This window comes from Triticum urartu, chromosome 5A, assembly GCF_056163025.1.
Source record: "Triticum urartu cultivar PI428250 chromosome 5A, HENAU_Tu73, whole genome shotgun sequence".
NCBI lineage: Eukaryota > Viridiplantae > Streptophyta > Magnoliopsida > Poales > Poaceae > Triticum > Triticum urartu.
In genome coordinates this window covers 647,272,832-647,291,328 of record NC_141877.1, presented here as the reverse complement: position 1 = coordinate 647,291,328, position 18,497 = coordinate 647,272,832, and the positions used below count along the sequence as shown (strand labels likewise).

General features: G+C 44.3%; 1 protein-coding gene across 1 annotated transcript; it reads right to left on the bottom strand.

Annotated features, from left to right (window-relative positions):
- Nucleotides 1–4,971: 4,971 nt before the first annotated feature.
- Nucleotides 4,972–6,800, bottom strand: LOC147973735 (uncharacterized). Its single transcript, XM_087524772.1, has 4 exons — nt 6,772–6,800; nt 6,008–6,344; nt 5,161–5,917; nt 4,972–5,045 (listed from the first exon to the last, which is right to left on the bottom strand). The coding sequence occupies exons 1-4, from the start codon at nt 6,798–6,800 to the stop codon at nt 4,972–4,974; spliced, it is 1,197 nt and encodes a 398-aa protein (XP_087380898.1).
- Nucleotides 6,801–18,497: the final 11,697 nt, after the last annotated feature.

The following is an 18,497-nucleotide window of genomic DNA, read 5'->3' as shown; positions in this document are numbered from 1 at the left end:
ATATAACATTCTAGGGAAGGGAGTAATATATAAATCTTACTACTTCCTAAGAAATTTCTTAGGTTGTTGAGGCATTCTGCAAGCATCTAATTAGCAGGCAGTCTTGCTGGTTGAATAAAATAAAATTGTACAACAGAACGCATCGGCTGCTAAACTTTCAAAACAAAACACGGGGGGTCAGTGTAATTAAGCACATGCACAACCTTGACGTAATAAAAAGCACATGCACAACCTTTGTTTGATTTTTCTCCATTGGTAGATCCGCATGTAGCATGCATATGGAATATACTGTCAGAAAAAGAGGGAAAAAGCATATGAAGGAGCCATATGCGCTGACATAGATGGGTATTGATGGAGAAGAAACATCTGCTGCCATGGTAGGGGGACGCAAAATGAGCAATATCAATGGGGTTTGGCCTACAGCATCATAGATGAATCCATGATGATTGGGGGCATCGATTGCTCCTTCCCACGGAAACTATGGAATGGATCCGAGACGAACGCCAACACACGGAGGATAGCAAGAGCTCTGGCCTGCCTACAATCATGAGGAGACAACAACAATGGCGGGAATGGAGGCGGTGATCTTGTGAGGGAGGAGGCATGGGAGGGACATGGAGGGAAAGTGAACATATATACACATGAAAGGGAAGTGGGTCGAGAATGGAAGGGGAGACGACACCCTCAATCTGTGGAGGAGGCCAACCTGTTCGTCTGTCTTCCGAATTTTGAAGGCCTAATTAGCCCGGTTACTCACCCTTGATGTGTCAAATCAGTCAACAAACTCCCCTAATTATTGCTTAGTTTATTCACCTCCTCATGAAATCAACGGGCTGAGAGGAATGGACTCTCCCTTGATGCGTGAAATCAGCCAACTAACTCCCATAATTATTGCCCCGTTTATTTACCTCCCCATGCAGCCCGTGAGAGGAATAGACTCTTCATATAATGCTTAAAATTAGACAACTATTAACTCACATAAATATTGCCCATTTATTCACCTCCCATGCAGCCAACGGCCTGAGAGAACAGACTTCCTGAGATTATACGTACATGCATGGGCCACTGATGTGGATAATGCGCATGTAAAAGAAATACTATAATGGGGATGACGTGGCACATCGCTGATGTGAACAGTGTGCATAGTAAAAGAATAGTGAATAGTGGGGAGCAACTTCTAAGAATGGTAGATATACTTGTTAAAATTGGTTTTACGAGCATTTAACTACCAATTTGCTTAATACTTTTATTCATCATGAGTAGTTCAAGAGGCACTTTTTTAATGTGAATTCTACCATATCTTTAGGCCCACGCGTGAGGTCATCTTTTTTCCATTTCTGCTTTTGCTAGACCAAGATTATGTTCCTATGTCTTCAGTTTTTCCTTTCGTTGTACTGCTGTGCAGAGGCCAGATGTATATCAACGATCTCCTACGTATGGTTATTTTTTTCTTGGAATCTTCACATATATGTTACTGCAAAATTATGCATTCAAAATTCAATGTGTGTGTGGATGACAGCAAAAGGGGAACCGTGACTTGATGGGCCATTGGCATAGAATGGTAAGATTGGATTGGGGTACGCAGGACATGAGTGATGCGAACCACTAAAATATATGTATACGCCGTTACAACACATAGATAATTAACTAGTAAAATCTAAGTTTTGTATTGCAAAAATATGCTGTCATCTCCTATCCATGTTAATTGTTGCCGATTTAGTACAATTGTACCGAAGGGAGTAGTGTCATTGCATTTGTATTACCGCCCACATGCCGATTCAACTACGAACCCCTTCTATTTTATTTCATATGATGGTATGCCGTTTACAAATAAATGAGAAACAAAGTCGGGTATCACACCATCCCAAGAACCTGAAGATTTAACACGAAAAGAATGCCTCGGCCTCGAGGCCACCCACTGACCTCTCGCGGAAAACAGCACGCACGCAGCTGGATCAATAGTTGGACCCCAAGTCCTGTACACAGCGCCCGGCAGTAGCTAGCCGTTACTTACTGCTCGCGGTAACCATCTTTGTTCACATTCGCAGATCTCTGATTTCGTTGTCGTGGTAAAGTTGCCCCAAGTGGATAATAGGTAACTACGTATCGTGCCTGCACTCGTTCACGCCGTACAAGTAATTGACCAAGTGGTGTAGCTAGGCTACATCACTTCAGCAAAAGTAGATGTGGATCACTACTCACAAGTTATTCCCATCCGTACGTTTCGTTCCATCAATTCTTCTTTCACTCCGCCGACGAGCTTCAGTTCTTAGGATGACGACATGCTCTATGATTTGGGATAATTGGCCGCCAAAATATATGTTTTGTCACTTGTCTGATATTGCAATCTAGGGTGTGGATAGATGAATCGTGCACAGCGCCCCCGTGCAACTCTGTCAAAATCATGCGTGCATGCAACTATAGTAATCAAGGGGCTTAGGACAAAACAACTTCATTAATTTTGAAGCAAAAGTATGGTTGCATGCATACCTATCCCTACATCTGTGTGCCCCCAGCGGATTTCATATTAAAGATATCTACCTCCATCACCATGCTTGTGCCCTAGAAGATTTGGCATGAAAGATAGACATGGTTTTTTTTCCTGCAAAAACAAAAACAAAATAAAATCTGCCGATGCCACCAATCATGTAGCAAATTCCAATATTGGGTTTACTACCTCTCAGAGTCCTGATAGTTAGTTTACTCAATCTGCACCAAGGACCCACAATATAACATTGAGATCTATATAGGATTCTATATATTTTTAAACCATGAGAACAAACACTATAACTTCTTCCACCAGATGAACAAAATATAGCATTGCAATAGTTTTTTTTTTATAAAAAATGTATGATCGTATTTGTAAAATCGACCAAGCCGATAGGAGTTACCGAACATATCAATCATTTTTTCTTGCTTCCCTTTATAAATAAGTCGTTGTCATGGTAAAGTGGTCTCTTAAATAGAAGGTAACTACATATCGTTCTTGGACTTGCTCATGTCCTACAAGTAATTGATCAAGTGATGTGGACTACATCAAAAGAAGATGTGGATCACGACACACACAATGATCTGATCGACAAGCCTATCACAGTTCACCCACTTGATTTGTTCTTTTTCCTGTCTGTCAGCTTCAATTCTTGGGAAGATAACGATCTCAATGATTTGGAAAAGTTGGGTGAGTGAAATACACATGTTTATCGATTAGCTGTTATGTTAAAGTGGTGTTAAGTAGTAGGTAACATGTCGTACAAGTAATTGACGGGGTGATACAAGCAATATCACCTTAGTAAAAATAAAATGTGGGTGATAACGAAATAAATCCGACAATCAAACAATTATGTGTGAGAGTGGGAGGGGTAATAACATGGGATAGGTGGGCACCACCGAAGTAGAAGTTGGCTAATAGCGCAAGAAATATCGTGGACCGTTGATCACCTGTAACACCGAGGATGGCCAAATTGTTGACAGTGTCCCCTGCCTACTACTTAAATTTTCGGAGGTCGTCGTGGATGAACTGTATGATTTAGGTTACTCAGGGCACAGTCCAATACATGTCTATCCCTTGGGTAATTGTGCACAATAGGGTGTGGACCGTTGATCACCTACAACAGGGATGGCCCAACTGTGGGAATGCCACATTTGCATGCAAATTTCTGGACTCCACGACTCCATATCCTCTTCCACTATGGCTATTCCATTCATACTTGGAATGATGCAATTGATTATATTGGGCTGCAAAAAGTTCAACCAAATATGTCACCGGAGCTTATCAAACGTCAAGCATTGCCGGCCGGCGGCCATCCTTGGAAGATATGCTCACTTCCTCCACCGTTTGCTCGTATTCTGTAACATTCGAAATGAAAAGCATGCCAATGCTTTTTGCAACAAATCGATGACGGGCATCATTATCGCGATGGATCCAAATAATGAGGCAAAAAATTGGATCATTGCCGGTGCAAAATGTTTGATGTGTTCTACGCTGGGAGAGTAGACGCCTTTTGCATCATTTGATATTTTTGTGGAGTATAATTTTTTTTGTACCTTGTTTCGTATACTAAAATCTCTCTGGTTTGATTATATCTTTGCCTTGATCGCCGGTGGGTCCTCTCTAGAAGAAGCAAGGGAAGTGTGCACTTTTACGGACCGCATGCACGTGAACAGCAGTCCGTACACTCAGTTGCTGATCAGTTGACTTTTGTGGACTTCATACCAGTACTCCATCCTTATCTTGTCTGCCTCATAGGGGCGGTACTTTCTGCAGCAGTACGTGCGTTGACCTTGGACATTTGACCTGTCGATCGTTCGAGCTGGTTATGACTGAACGTCATGGAACCAGGGAGTCGTGAGTCAACTACTGCCAGTGCTAGCAGTACGTGCCGCCGGGCGGACGGACAGGATGGCAGTCGCGCTGCCCTACGAAATTGTCTGCTAATGCCCGGCGACACGGAGCCACCGTCCCACGGTGGATTAATTTGCGCATGTTTTCCATGAGGCCAGCACGGCTGCATGCGGCCGAGTAATATTTGACCCGTATCCCGTGGATCTGGAGCCATACATGTGATGTGATCTAACCCTGTGTGTCGGTTGCTAAGACTAGCCATAGTGAGAAATAACATACAGTAGTAACATGCATATGTTACTAGTCTTTGTTATTATCTCCATAGTGGGTAGTAACATAGAGGTAGTAACATGGAGGTTGCCATTTATTGTTTTATGGGATCTATAGTAGTACTTTAACTTTGTGATCTATGTGTGGCTGATCGGTCCATCAGGTGCACAATTAAAAATCCAATATGTTCACAATAACAATCCATCAAGTACACACAATAATAATCCATCAGGTTCACACAATAAACTGACCGGGACAACAAAAGTGTTGAACAATCCATCAGGTTCACACAATAAACTGACCGAGACAAAATGCAGCAGGACAATTATCAAGTTCACACAATTAAGGATCCACCTAGTTCACACCATTAACTGACTGAATGTAGCTGAACAACCTATCCTCTGATATGCTTCATAGTGCATCGCTTCTTTCCCTTCAATCAACTTGCCACACAGTAGACAAATAATAATAGTCAGTAGCCGATCCGAATGGTATGATTCAGATTCACAACAAAAATTAACCGATTAAGAGACAAACTATACAAATACCTGAATCTCCTTCAGGAAATAACATGGGCTCCATTTTACTCAAAGCCTTAGTAAGTCGAGCCTTTTCAGCGTCATCCATCTTAGATGTGTCCGCTAAAAGCATTTTGGAGTAAACATCCAACAATCTTGTTTTGTTGTTGATCTTCGCAGTCTCAAGCTGTTGATTTGATAGAATCACCTGGCTGTCTATCACCTTTTGACGGTCCTCCATTGATTGATTGTTAACCTCGATGAATTTTTCCAATCTTTCTCCAAGCTCTTGTGAGAGCCCTCCTGACTTGCCTTTACCAGCACGTTCAACCTTAGCCTTATTACAGCCAGCTGATGGGCGCTCCTCGGCCTCCAAGTTAATCATATTTGGTGTGAGATTGGTCTCCACAGATGTTCTGTTTCCTACTTTTTCCGTCATGTTTCTGTAAGAGGCTAGCCATTTACCATCATCCTTGAGTTTTGCCCACATAGTTAAATGTTGGAAAGGCTGGTGATAGTTTTGTTCATACTTCTCCAAAGCCATTTTTTCCAGGTCATGTTGGCTGCAACCACTACGATACACTCCAATTACGTCAATCCACTCACCATGGAAAGCGGCGAGCCTTTTCTTGGTCCTTTGCCACTCCATCTTCAACTGATCCTGATCTCTCTTTCGGTTACTTTGCGTGGCACTGTTGTATAGAGCAGCAATGTCATCCCAGAACCGCTCATTCTTCTTTCTGTTCCCATTGATGGGATCGAGTGAACACTCCAGCCAAGAGCCTGCCTACATTGCGCCCATTTAATTTAGTTGAGCCCAACAAGCAACAAGAAATTACATGCACGTAATATGGATTTGAGCAATGATTATACTTACCAGTCTTTCATGTTCCTCGGGTAAATAGGGCAGACGATATGCGGTCCTTTCTCCCAATTCATCGTCATCTACATTGGTGACCTTCCGCTTCTTCCTTTTGGAGGAAGTAGAATCCACTTTGGCGGGAGCAGACCGAGATGCAACTTTAGGGTGCGGTGGTGGCGGTGGTGTTGAAAAGGAATCGTGTGGGGAAGCCCCAACAAAATGCAAATTCTCCATATTTTTGTGTCCTTGTTCAGGGTGGTGCATTGGCGGGGGTCGAAAATTATAAGGATGCATTGGAGGGAATTGTCCAAAACTTAGCAAGCCTTCAGGTGCAGGGGTGTACATTGGCCTCCTGTTACAAATATCAGAAGTCACGAGCATTAGCAATGAAATTTTGTACAACACCTCATCTCTCTATCAGCAAACACTTTTGTCACTTCTTATCGGTAGCTTCTTTCCAATAAAAAGATGTGATATATCACTTGTTCAATGAAGCAAGCAAAAACAAAAAGATGTCAAGTGAAGCTCACTGTTTAGGTAATTCAGGCTACACCTACACACGCTGAATCAGACTTACAAATTCAGACTTAGATGTACAAATTCAGACTTAGATGTTAGTAAAGACTTGCCAGTACAAAAATTACCTACTGCTGAACAACAACACACGCTGAGTCAGGTATTCTAGATGCTGAACACAAAATAGAAATTACCTAATGCTGCAAATTCGATCTAAAAAAACTGCAATTGCCGAAGATGGAATTAAAAGCAGAAATTTATACCATATAGGGTTTGCAGTACAGGATTCCATGAGAGGGGGGGTACAGGTGCGGCGGTGTCGACGGACTGGTGGACGAGCTAGTCGGAGCGCCGGGGTAGAAGAGCGGCTGTGGCGAGCGGCTGCCGCACGAGCCTGCCGGGGCGTTGGGGACGTGCTGCGTCGGCGGCAAGGTCGCCGATGACCGGGCTGGTGCCGCCTCCTTACGGGCACCAGACTTGGCCATGATTCAGGTGGCTTTGCCCCGCCGGCCAGAGCCACCGCCGGCCGACGAGACGGAGAGCGGGGCAAGGGAGATCGAGGCGATAGGGAGGGAGGGGATGGAGGTGCAGCCGTGGAGAATGGGGAGCGGCGTTTTTCTTCTTTTACTTCGCGATGGGGACGCCCGCAGCGGATCGGTTCGCATTAAAAAAGTATCGTAAGAAGCGCTATGTTACCGTAACTAGCTATGTTACTGCATCTATCTCTCTCCTCATTAACTCGCTGCCATGTAGACAAATGTGCTGAGGTGGACTTGAAGTTACTGCTGAAGTTACCCCCACTATGGCTAGTCTAAGACCTCTCCCAATGCATTGGTGCTAAAGTGGGGTGCTAAGTGCATTAAAATGCTTAGCAACTAATGTCCCCAATGCATTGGTGCTTAGGTTTTGTAGTTAAGCCTCCTCTATTTAATTGTTTAGCAATAAAACTCCTTCATGTATTGGTTGGTAGTCTTTTTGTCTAGGTCCACGTGCTTAGCATTGGTTTTTATTGGGGTCACCATAATGCTCTCTCTCTCCTCTTTAAATGTTTTGCCACATCATATTTCTGCCTATGTAGCACCCTTAGCACCTGTACACCGTGGAGCACTGGAAAGGGTCTAAGACAGCTTGTCAATGGGGCCATCAATAGCATGCACGATCGCGCCCCGCGCCGAACGGGCTTTCTGGATGTAAAAGCAATGCTGTCCAGTGAGATGAATTATATGGGATTCGTTGGTTTCATGGCGCTTATGAGAGAGCGCCAGTACCACCACTAGCCCACTACAGACTAGACGACGCTCTCCGAGGTACAAGGGCAAGTTGTCCCGTTGTCGTCGAGCAAGCCAAAACCCTACGTACTTGGTTACCCTACACTCGCTATATGCTGGTAGAGTAGTGATTACCTGACCCCTAACATGTCGCATGCAGCAACAGCTCATTCCCTTTTCACTGCCGGCCGGCGCTTGGAGCTTTACGGGGCGGTGTGGGTCTGTGAGTGTGTGTGACACGTCTTTGTCCACCACGCGGACACTGTTGTCTGGGTGCAGGATGCATACGTATTTTGATGATTGACGGACCGTTGTTCGAACGTTACGCTATGTTGGTAGGCGACACGAGCCGAGTGGGCATGGCACGGCGAAATCAATGGCGCGATAGACCGGTGCAACCCGTTGTCCCCGGGTTCCGGAGACTTGGAAACAGTAGAGCCTCGATCGGAAAAGAGAGGGAAAACAGTAGTGCTGGCAAGGAAGGTGGCCTGCTGCTACAGCCTACAGTTAACGGTCACACACTCTGAGGAATTTTCTCTTCTCCCTTGGCCTGATCTCCTGGCCGCCGACCAGCTTGCAATGTAAATCCGGACAGTGACAACACGGCTTGCATGCCCTCCCAGGGGAATCGATGGGTATCGGTACCAACAGCTGCTGGAGCGACGACATCCAGCCGTGCCCGCGTCCGGGTGCGTGCTCCGGGCTCCGGCCGTGGTCCTGGCTCCTGACGCACCGTGCCCGGCTGCTGTCGCCAGGCGAGCGGGCACCAGAACGGGACGCACCGGACGACCCTACGTACGTCTTCCTGCTGCACGGTGCAGTGTAGTTACTATCGGGTGTATGCACAAATGTATTCTGGCACCCACTGACCGATTTTGCCGGCGACGAGGCGAAACACGGCAGCGCCACGAGCGTATACGACGAACGGCTTGAGTTGCCGGAATGGGGCGGGCTACGTGCGCACCAACTGACAACCCATGGCCTACCTATACTAGCCATTAAGCAAATTAGGACCACTTCATGTGGACCTGTTTGTACCCTACCCTGGATTAATTATCACCTCCATGCATTCATGTATCGACAAACTAATCATCGAGGTTTTGTACGTGCCTTCTCAGACATGCACTGTCAATGAAAATAACACGTCCACATGAAGAGGTCGTGTACGTACCTTCTCAAACCCACACGCCTGGACTAGACGGTTCACTCGCCTCCACCACGTACGGCACGCGCGAAAACGACACGATTCGTACCGTGTCCGCGCGTCACATTGCCCCGGTCGTACCGGCAATCAGTTTGAAGATCGTTGTATATTGCTGTCAGCGATCGAGCGAGTGGCCATGGCCGTGGCGGCAGTAGAAAATAACAATAGATCGATCGATGCGCTCAGCTAGCTGCGTGCTTATCGTCCCGCGCATGTGTCGGCAGTGACTCGATCCACTAGATAAGAAGGGTTGCATATACTCTTAGCACCACTATTTTACTTAGCATATACTACTACTGCAGACTTCGATTTGATTCGGCAACAAGTTGACAACACAACAGCAGCAGTAGTAGAATTAATACCACCAGCCGTATGCTGCGTCGCCAACGGATTGATCGATCTTTCGTTGCTCAAGTAGTAGTATAAACACCACTTGCATGCATACATGGATGCATGTGGGTAAGTCGAGCGTGCAATGCACTGCCTCTATATTCTCTCCATACTATGAAAACTGACCACTTGATCTGTACTGAGTACTGACCAATATTGGATCGAAGAAAAAACTAAGTTAATATGGTGGTGATAACAACCAAGCGGAAACAAACTGAGAGCACCTACAAGCCCATGCTGGTTAACATATCATATACCAGTCTTGCTAAATCTCAGTCGACTGAGACTTGATTATGTCTCAGCCGATGGTACATTGGCGAGATTTACATTGAGATCCGTGTATTTTTTTTCTTTTTTCCACAGTTTTCTCCTTTTTTTTCCAGTCGATGCTACAGTTGATACTTGGTTATGCTACATTCATGAGATTTACATTCATTGACAAAGACTTGGTTATGTCTTAGTTGATGCTACAGTCGATATTTGCTTATGCCACTTAACTCAGACTTGGTTAAGTCTTAGTTGACTGATAACTAGCCACACCCATCATATACACACCACGCGTTTGTTTGATCCCTCATATACTTCAAGGTGCAAGTCTTTGTCGACACCACCCATGCCCACCAACGCTCAAATGCACACTTAGTCTACCCCATTCAAAAAAGAAAGAAAGTGGCATGGCTCCCTCCACCGATTTTACAAGGATATTAAAATTTAAAAATTGGCGTGATCGATGTGGCAGTACAATTGGCCTTGTTTGTCCCGCATGCCAGTGCTAAGGGATAAATAAGAAAATGGACAGAGAAGGCTTTCGCCATATGTAGACCTCAAGATCTCAACTAACCCCATCCATTTACCAGATGACAAATATATATGCCTTGAAAGTTCAGCATCTCCATGTTTTCCACTGGTGCATTCAGAGTACTACAAAAGTAATACTCACTGCCATTCTTCTCCAAATTCTCCCTCGGCAAATCACATGACATCTACTCCTGGCCCATCCCGATCTTCCATCATTTGTTCTCCGTTGTATCATTTGTTCTTTGTTGTATCATACAATATATCTTAGGTGGACACTTCCACAAACAAGAGATAAATACACTCTGCTAGTAGCATGACAGATTGACCAAAGGAATTAAGAAGCCAAACAATTTCGATCGCTGCGGGTTGTCGCGTGCAATGCTCTTGAATTTTCTACGAGGCGACCGACAATAGGATAGAGTAGTCTAGGGAAGTGCTATCTAGGGAGAAAACCATTACTAGGGCCCTTGACCGCTTCCCCTGACTAAATAATTGGACATGGCCCTGTCACATTTGAATGATTTAACTTGGCAACTCCCACGCAAGGAGCAAGTTTTAATTTGTTATATATCACAAAAAAAAAATATGAACCAACATGTGATTGGATGGTTAGAAATATAGTGGTATCCTTCGCCCATCAAAGTCCAGTCTGAAACTTGACACTGATCCTTCGTTATCATAAAAGGAAGGCCTGTGGGGGGGAGTGCATGGGTAGCTCTTCCATGGGTGATGCGTGATGTTTTTTTGAATGCAATACAAATGCAGACGCTCACAAATATGCACATATATTCACCCCTATGAACCCACACAAGTAGATCCTACCCCCTAAAGCACCTTCGAGAGACTGAGCGGTGATGCGTGATGTTGATTAATCGCTTGTCATGGCAGTGAAATCAGTCTGCCCACGTTTCTATGATGCGGACCCCGCCGCCGCCGCCGCCGGTGAGGCGCACAAACAGCATCGTGACCGCAATGTTTTTCCATCTTGAGATGATTTTGTGTACGTTTAGGTCTTGTATAAACATTGATGATCAAGTCATCCATATACAATAAATGACATAAGGTAATCAAATTTGGGATTCTTTTAATAGCACACAAAAAATCAGCATTCTTGAGTACTCATTTTGAAGAAGAAACTCATTTAGTCGGTAGTACCATATGATTTTCCAGTATTTCGAGTCATGGACTAACTTATGTAGGTTTACACAATACATATTGCGATTTGTTTTTGGATTCAGAATTTTTTTCCGAAACAAGTGACCCATATGACTATGTAGTCACTACATCCATTAACTGCATGGATAATATTATTTGTTCTGCCAATGATATTTAGTATCAAAAAATAATTCCACTCATACCATGAGGGCATGTTACCTCATAATCGATGTTGAGTCTCTATGTGAACCCTTTTACTGCAAGCCTCGCTGTCTCACCACTCATTGATTTTATTTATGAATGAGAAGTCATTTGTATTCTATGAAGGAAATACTTATGAGGAGTATGTATTATTATGGTAAATATAACTCTTTGGTTGAGCGAGTGTTATTCTTCCTTACTTGCTTCCTTTATGTCAACCAATATGAGTGCAAGATGCACTCTACCATAGATTGTGGTTCAGGGCCCAAAAGGTTTTAGCAATTTTGAGAAGAAATATATGTCGAGAAATGCAGTCTTTATTTTATATGTTTCGGGAGGAATCAATGAAATTTGTGGAAATGTATTTACTCCTTTTAACTCCTTGTAATTTCCTACAACAATGGAGTCAACGTGTTTCGTTGTCCCGAAAACAAAATATTTGTGCACATTTATACCGGGCTTTAGATGATGAGCATCCTGTGAGGCGTCTTTCAACTTGATGTTGAATTACAATTACTGGTTGAGGATCTAACTTCCTCGGTTTTCACGGAAGCATCTGAGAAGTTTTATCTCATGTGGTCAGATTTTCTCCCCCTCTTGCTCTCATTTGGGGAGAAGAGTGGTTTATAAGGTATCTCCATTCCTTTTGACACTTTATTACAGGAATACAGAATTTAGTGACACCGTGTCATCAGTAAATGTATGTGCCAGATTGGTAATGTGTTGCAAATATGTGATTCTCTAAACTTCTCGTTCAGGTTCTTTGAGTACGTGGATATAAGGATTGAATCTCAATAACATTGCTAATTTATTTCTAAGCATTATTTGTGGTACTTATCTCCCCCTAATGTCGAAAATATCCTTATCGCTGACGCAATTAGAATACAGGCTATTAGTAATTTTGATAGACGAATAAATTGTTATTTCTCACATAGGTCCCTAATTTTCTATGAGGGCACATTGATGTACGCTAGAGTGGTGATATCGGTATTTAACTGAATTATTGCAGATGGAAAATACCTTGTTGATTCAAACGTAGTTACTACAAGGGGAAAGTAGTATGATATGCAGTTGGTATGATTTAGATCATACTTACGGTGTGTAAGGACGTATGTGTCCAGCAAGAGGCTGGTAAATTTACTATTGTTTAAGATTGGTCATGTAATTAATTTTACTATCTTTGATAAGAAATATAGCTAAACCATTCTGGATATGTACATAAAGTATTGAAAGCAAAAAAAAGATCATCGAATGAGTTTAACAACATTGTTCATTCGAATGAGTTTATAGATCCTGTTTCAAGAGAATTTGCTCTTACTTAGATAAATTGAGCAATTGATTTAGTAAGATCATGCATGGTTGTGTGTGATAAGAGACACACTTGAAATCATTTTATAAATGTTCCTATGAGTACCATGAAGTATCTAAATAGTCCCACATAGTGGTTAACTAATCCACATATATCTTCTGAATGTATTCAAGGAAGATTGATTGGCTCATTTAGAATTTTAAGGTGAGAGTTCCTTAAAAGTGATTTTCCCTATGGCACATGCGGTGCACATAAAATTTGATGATTTGAAAATTTTTGTAACTTGTTAAGTTGTGACCAACATAATTGTTAATAATTTTCTAATCATCCCTAAACCAGGACAGATAAGTCTATCAAGACAGATATTTAATTTATTAATATTTAGAAAAATATTGTGTACGCAATACTGAGTATGAATTGACCCATGCAGTCAAATTTATTAAATATTGTATCCAAGGGATATGATATTGGACATCCTACCACATGTAGTAGTCTCTACTACCTAAAAGAACCGTAAGGTTCCGTTTCCCCTCTTACGTCCCCCACCCCATCGTTCGGTCCTCTGATCCTCTCCCACCAGCGATTTTCCTCTCCTCCTGATCAATTAGTATTTGGCAATTCATTCAATTCACGGATGACAATCAATTCATCAGATCAATCACGGACGGCAATCTCTCCTATTCCTTCCTTTAACCATTCTCTCTACCTCGCCTCCCTCGATCCCATCTTCTCGATCCTCTCCTTCATTCGCTCCTGTTAGCCGCCACCCGCCAGAGGCCCAACCCTCCCTTTCTCGCCTCGCTCAATTAGATCCAACATTGGCGCGTCAAGTCGGTCGTGGTGGAGAGAGAGGGGGCCGTCCCGAGAAGAGGAGAGGCCCCCGTCGGGGGAAGGAGAGGATGCGAGAGGCGGGGCACTGGCCGAGGTAGAAGTCCGCCTGCTCTTCATGCAGCGATGCAGCCACGGTGACCACTAACCATGCGCTGGTGTGTGTTGCGGCGCCGATGCACGCACGCCCTTGCTCGCTCGAACGGAGGCGGCGGGGAGCGAAGGAAATATGTGTGCATCGCTCGATCTGGTAAGAAGATGGGTAGATGTGGCACTGACAGAACGACGCGACATTGGTGGGGAGACCTACGCGAGAGATGCAATTTTACCGCTACGCTACTGCCGCTGTTCGTATTGCCGGTGCTGCTACACCGATGCTTCTGTTCATGCTGAGAGTTGATACTGATCAAGGAGTGAGAGAGAGAGATTATATGTGATTGTTTATGGTACCTTGCTGTTGCTACTGCTATTAGTTGTTGTTGTGTGGAGAGAGAGATGGAGGGAGGGAGGAAGAGAGAGAGAGAGTCAATAGAATGGAAAAGGTCACTGTGTGATCAGACTCTACAATTGTGTGAACAAAAGTATGCTTTGTTTTTCATTTTTTTTATGTCTGTAACTCAGCTTCAGTATCCTGTCAACTTGACAATAGTTTCAGTAGAGTGGAGCTAGCACTTGAGCACCAATGACTCTTCCTCATAAAAGGAAGATTAATACTTATTTACGAATCAGAGTTAGTAATTCATGCTGCGTGGTAACTACTTTTATAGTTTGAAATATTAATGTGCTTTACAAGCTTCGTACTCCATCGATACGATGCAGCTCATGTGCAGGATACAAAATATTCACCTAGAGAAAACAATTGCTTTTGCTGCCGGGATATATTCTGCAATGGATCTACAGCTAGGATGCATATGCATTTCCCAGCTGTTGATATCTTTGAGAAATGAGATAACAAGATGTTATCATGGTATGATCCACCTCAATTGTGCATAGATATATTTTCAATTTTTGGCAACTATTCTGCTAAAAGAATTTTATGTGCTAGCCTGCATGAGTTTTTGAATAAAATTATTTAAACCTCGAGAATACTTTTCTCCTGTAGCTTTTCAACTTCTGGAATAATACTTCTCTGTTGATCGATGGAATTTCCTTTATATTCACCACTTGGTATGCAATACAAATTAAGGGACCTTGAAATATCATGTAATGAGAAATATCTGCTACAACTAACTTTTGTTTTAGCATGTCTATTACCATTTGCCTCTTCTCCTATTTGAAAAAGGATGGATATAGACATTATGATCTACACCATATATAAAAAGGATGCCGGGCAACAAGGCATGGATATAGAGGTTGTTCGGATTGTGCCAGCATTGGCCCTGCCAATCGTGGGCACGCCAATTAATAGGCGAATGATTCGGCCACCCCTGTCCCGCTGAAAAATTAGCGTGGATTTGGACAAGGGTGGCTAGGGAAGGCTGGGCGCACCAATTCTTTGGTGGCAATCCAAACAGGCATGCAAGGTCTGGTCAACGCCAATTTTTGGGCTGGCCGTGTGAGGGCGTCAATCCAAACAACCCCATAGATATTTCTAGAAGCCACCGAAGAATTTTTTACAGGACATGAGAAGATGGTGTGCACTATCTTCTAGATGACTTTCCTCACCAATTGGCTTGCACATTTCTGTTTTTATGTTATATTACTTGAACTTGTTCAGTATCCCAGCACTAGTAAAACATTTGCCATACATTCTTACTGAGGATCATGCATTTGCTCATTTCTCAATCATGTGATGTTTGAACAGTCCATTTCCTATCTTTTGAAGGGAGGTAGAAGCTAGGATACATAGTGCCTGCTAGAGTGAGATAAAGTAGGAGGAATAGCTTGTTTGGAGGAAACATTATGGAAAATTCTTAAATTCATCTGCATTAGCAACTCTTGAGAATGTAGGAGCAAGAAATGATTTAATGGTAAAAATAAGTCAACAATGCGGCCTGATGTGCCCTAAAGTTATATGTTAGAAAAACCAAAATGTGCCATAAAGATATACATGATAGAACAACTAGATCATATACTCCCGTAGCAACGCACGGGCAATTACCCTAGTACAAGTATAATGATATTTTGGGATAATTAGGAGATTACCCGATGTCTCCGATATTATTGAGTGAAAATGAGGTCATCCTCCTTTTTGTGCACTAGATTTTGGTCCTCCTTCTGATGAAGATTCTGAGAACAATCCTTCACCAGAATATTTCTGGTTGTTATTTGCAAATTTTCAAATTTATCCCATTGAACTTATTGACCCTTTTAATAAATTTGTGGTGTGGCTTGACCATATGTTTGAGGGTTTGCTAGTAATAGGTATGATATTTATATAACCACATATTTGACAAACTTGAGAGTTGTCTTTGTGATCATTCAGAAATGACCAATTCCTATTAAGAGGTAATTTTGTCTTTGATTGTCTATTAGACTCCACTTTACTTCATATTCCTCATGGTTCTATTTTCTGACCACTAACTTGCATAGTATTTTCAATACTAGCAAGAATTTAAAATAATGGAATAGCACCCGTTGGGTGAATCTAACGATTTAAAGAAATTCCATGTTTCTTCATCATAAAAATTGTCGGCGGCCATCCTTGGCCCAATCTACTTGCGCAAAGTCCTCGCTTCCACCATCGTTTGCCCGTGTTCTGGAACTTTTGTAGTGAAAGATACGACAAACGTTTTCCGCAACAAAACAACGATAGGTTTCCTCAAAGAAAAAGAAAAAAGATTCAATGATTGGTACAGTGGTCGCAACAACTATAAAGAAAGAGGCGAAAAATTGGATCGTTACCGGCGCAAAAGGTTTGATGAATTATATACCAGGAGAGTAGATGCCTTTTGCAACAGATATTTTTATTATGTGTAGTTGCAACATTTATTGAATATAAGTTTATTAAAATTGAATGAAAAACATATGCGCGGTTTAATATTGTGGTGGGTCTTTTGCACGCATGATTGCATTCTGAGGTGAGTCTTATCCAGAAATAAGAGACGAAGCCTCCACCGAGCTCTCTCAGCGATTTGAAACATCCGACCGTCCATCTCGTTTTCCTGGCGCGTCACAACCGTCGGATCTCGGGCTAGATCGATGTGAGCCGTCGGATATTTACCCGATCAACCTCAGCCCTCAGATAAAATTTCGATTGCAATGAATTGTAATATCCATGCCCCCACCAGGGCATTTCGGTCATTTCGTGTAGGGGGTATAAAAGAGGGGCGCTCTGTGTTGAACCCTAGCCGCCGCCTCCTCTCCCCTCCCACGCGCCTCCTCCTCCCGCACCCACGCCTCCCTCTCCTCCTTCCCCGTCGCCGTCCGGCCTCCTCCCCTCACGGCCTCCTCCTTCCACCCCTTCGATCTAGCGCCGCCCAAACCGTAACGCCCCGCCCCGGCCTATGCTCCCACGGGAGGGAAGGAGGAATGGCGAGGCGAGGCAAAGGCGGCGGCGTATGGGACGCGGCGCGGGCGGCGTGGCCCAGGGGGTCGGCCTCCTCCTCCCCTACGCCTCTCTCCTCTGCCCCTAGCGCATAGTCGCGCCGCACGTCTCTTCCTCTCCCGCGTCCATCCCGGCGGCGGTGGCGACTTGCAGGCAATGGGCGAGTCCCTGTAGCCGTGGCCCGTGGCTAGGGTTTCGGGCTGGGCATTGTCTTCGTCGCCGGCGCGGTTCTGGTGCACTCCGGCGGCTCCTCTTCGTCTCCTCCCTCGCCCCCACGCGTGGCTCCGCTTCCCGCTGGCCATGAGGTACAGCCTTGCAGGGGCGCATCGGACTGGGCCTCCTCCTTTTCCGGTGAGTACGCCAAACTAAAGACCACAATGTGAAGGTTCTATGCTTGTAGGTTTTTTGTCTTCTCTGTCCGGAGATGTTGTTGGATTAGGACTATTCCAAAGACTGGGCCTTTTTTGCTCTTTGGTTTGGCTAGATTCCAAGTAATAGGAGTTTTTTTTGGCTGGATGGTCTGACTAGGTTCCAAAGATGGCACTTTTTTGGGGCCTTTTGTGCTACCTTGCTTGGAATCGATGGGAGATAGAAGGATAGCTAGGTTCCAAATATTGGAATCTTTTGAATCGATGGTTTGACTAGGTTCCAAAAAAATGGACATTTGTTGCTGCCTTGTTAGCTTTAGCTGGTTTTGATGGGGAACGTTGCAGAAAACAAAAATTTTCCTACGGTTTCACCAAGATCCATCTAGGAGTTCATCTAGCAACGAGTGATCGGATGCATCACCTTGTAGATCGCGAGCGGAAGCGTTCAAAGAACGGGGATGATGTAGTCGAACACGACGTGATTCAAATCACCGATGATCAAGCACCGAACGGACGGTGCCTCCGCGTTCAACACACGTACGGGACGGGAGACGTCTCCTCCTTCTTGATCCAGCAAGGGAGAAGGAGAGGTTGATGAAGATCCAGCAGCACGACGGCGTGGTGGTGGATGCAGGGCGTCACAGTAGCAGGGCTTCGCCTATACTACGCGAGAGAGACGTAACGGGGAGAGAGGAAGCACCAAAGGCTGAGGTATGAAATCCCTCCTCTCCTCAACTATATATAGGAGGACCAAGGGGGGTGGTGCTCCGGCCCAGGAGATCTAATCTCCTTGGTGCGGCGGCCAGGGGAGGTTTCCCTCCCCCCCAAGGCACTCAGGGGTGCCTTCCACCACTTGGACTCCTCCCCATGGAAACCCTAGGCGCATGGGCCAAGTAGGGCTGGTTCCCTTGGCCCATGTAGGCCAAGGCGCACCCCCTACAGCCCATGTGGCCCCCCCGGGACAGGTGGCCCCACCCGGTG

Excerpts from the sequence above, each read along its gene's own strand:
- LOC147973735 (XM_087524772.1), bottom strand. The coding sequence starts at position 6,800 with ATGGAATCCTGTACTGCAAACCCTATATG. Across the intron at positions 6,345-6,771 it reads TGTACTGCAAACCCTATATG|GAGGCCAATGTACACCCCTG; the intron begins GTATAAATTTCT and ends TATTTGTAACAG. Across the intron at positions 5,918-6,007 it reads CCGAGGAACATGAAAGACTG|GCAGGCTCTTGGCTGGAGTG; the intron begins GTAAGTATAATC and ends GGCGCAATGTAG.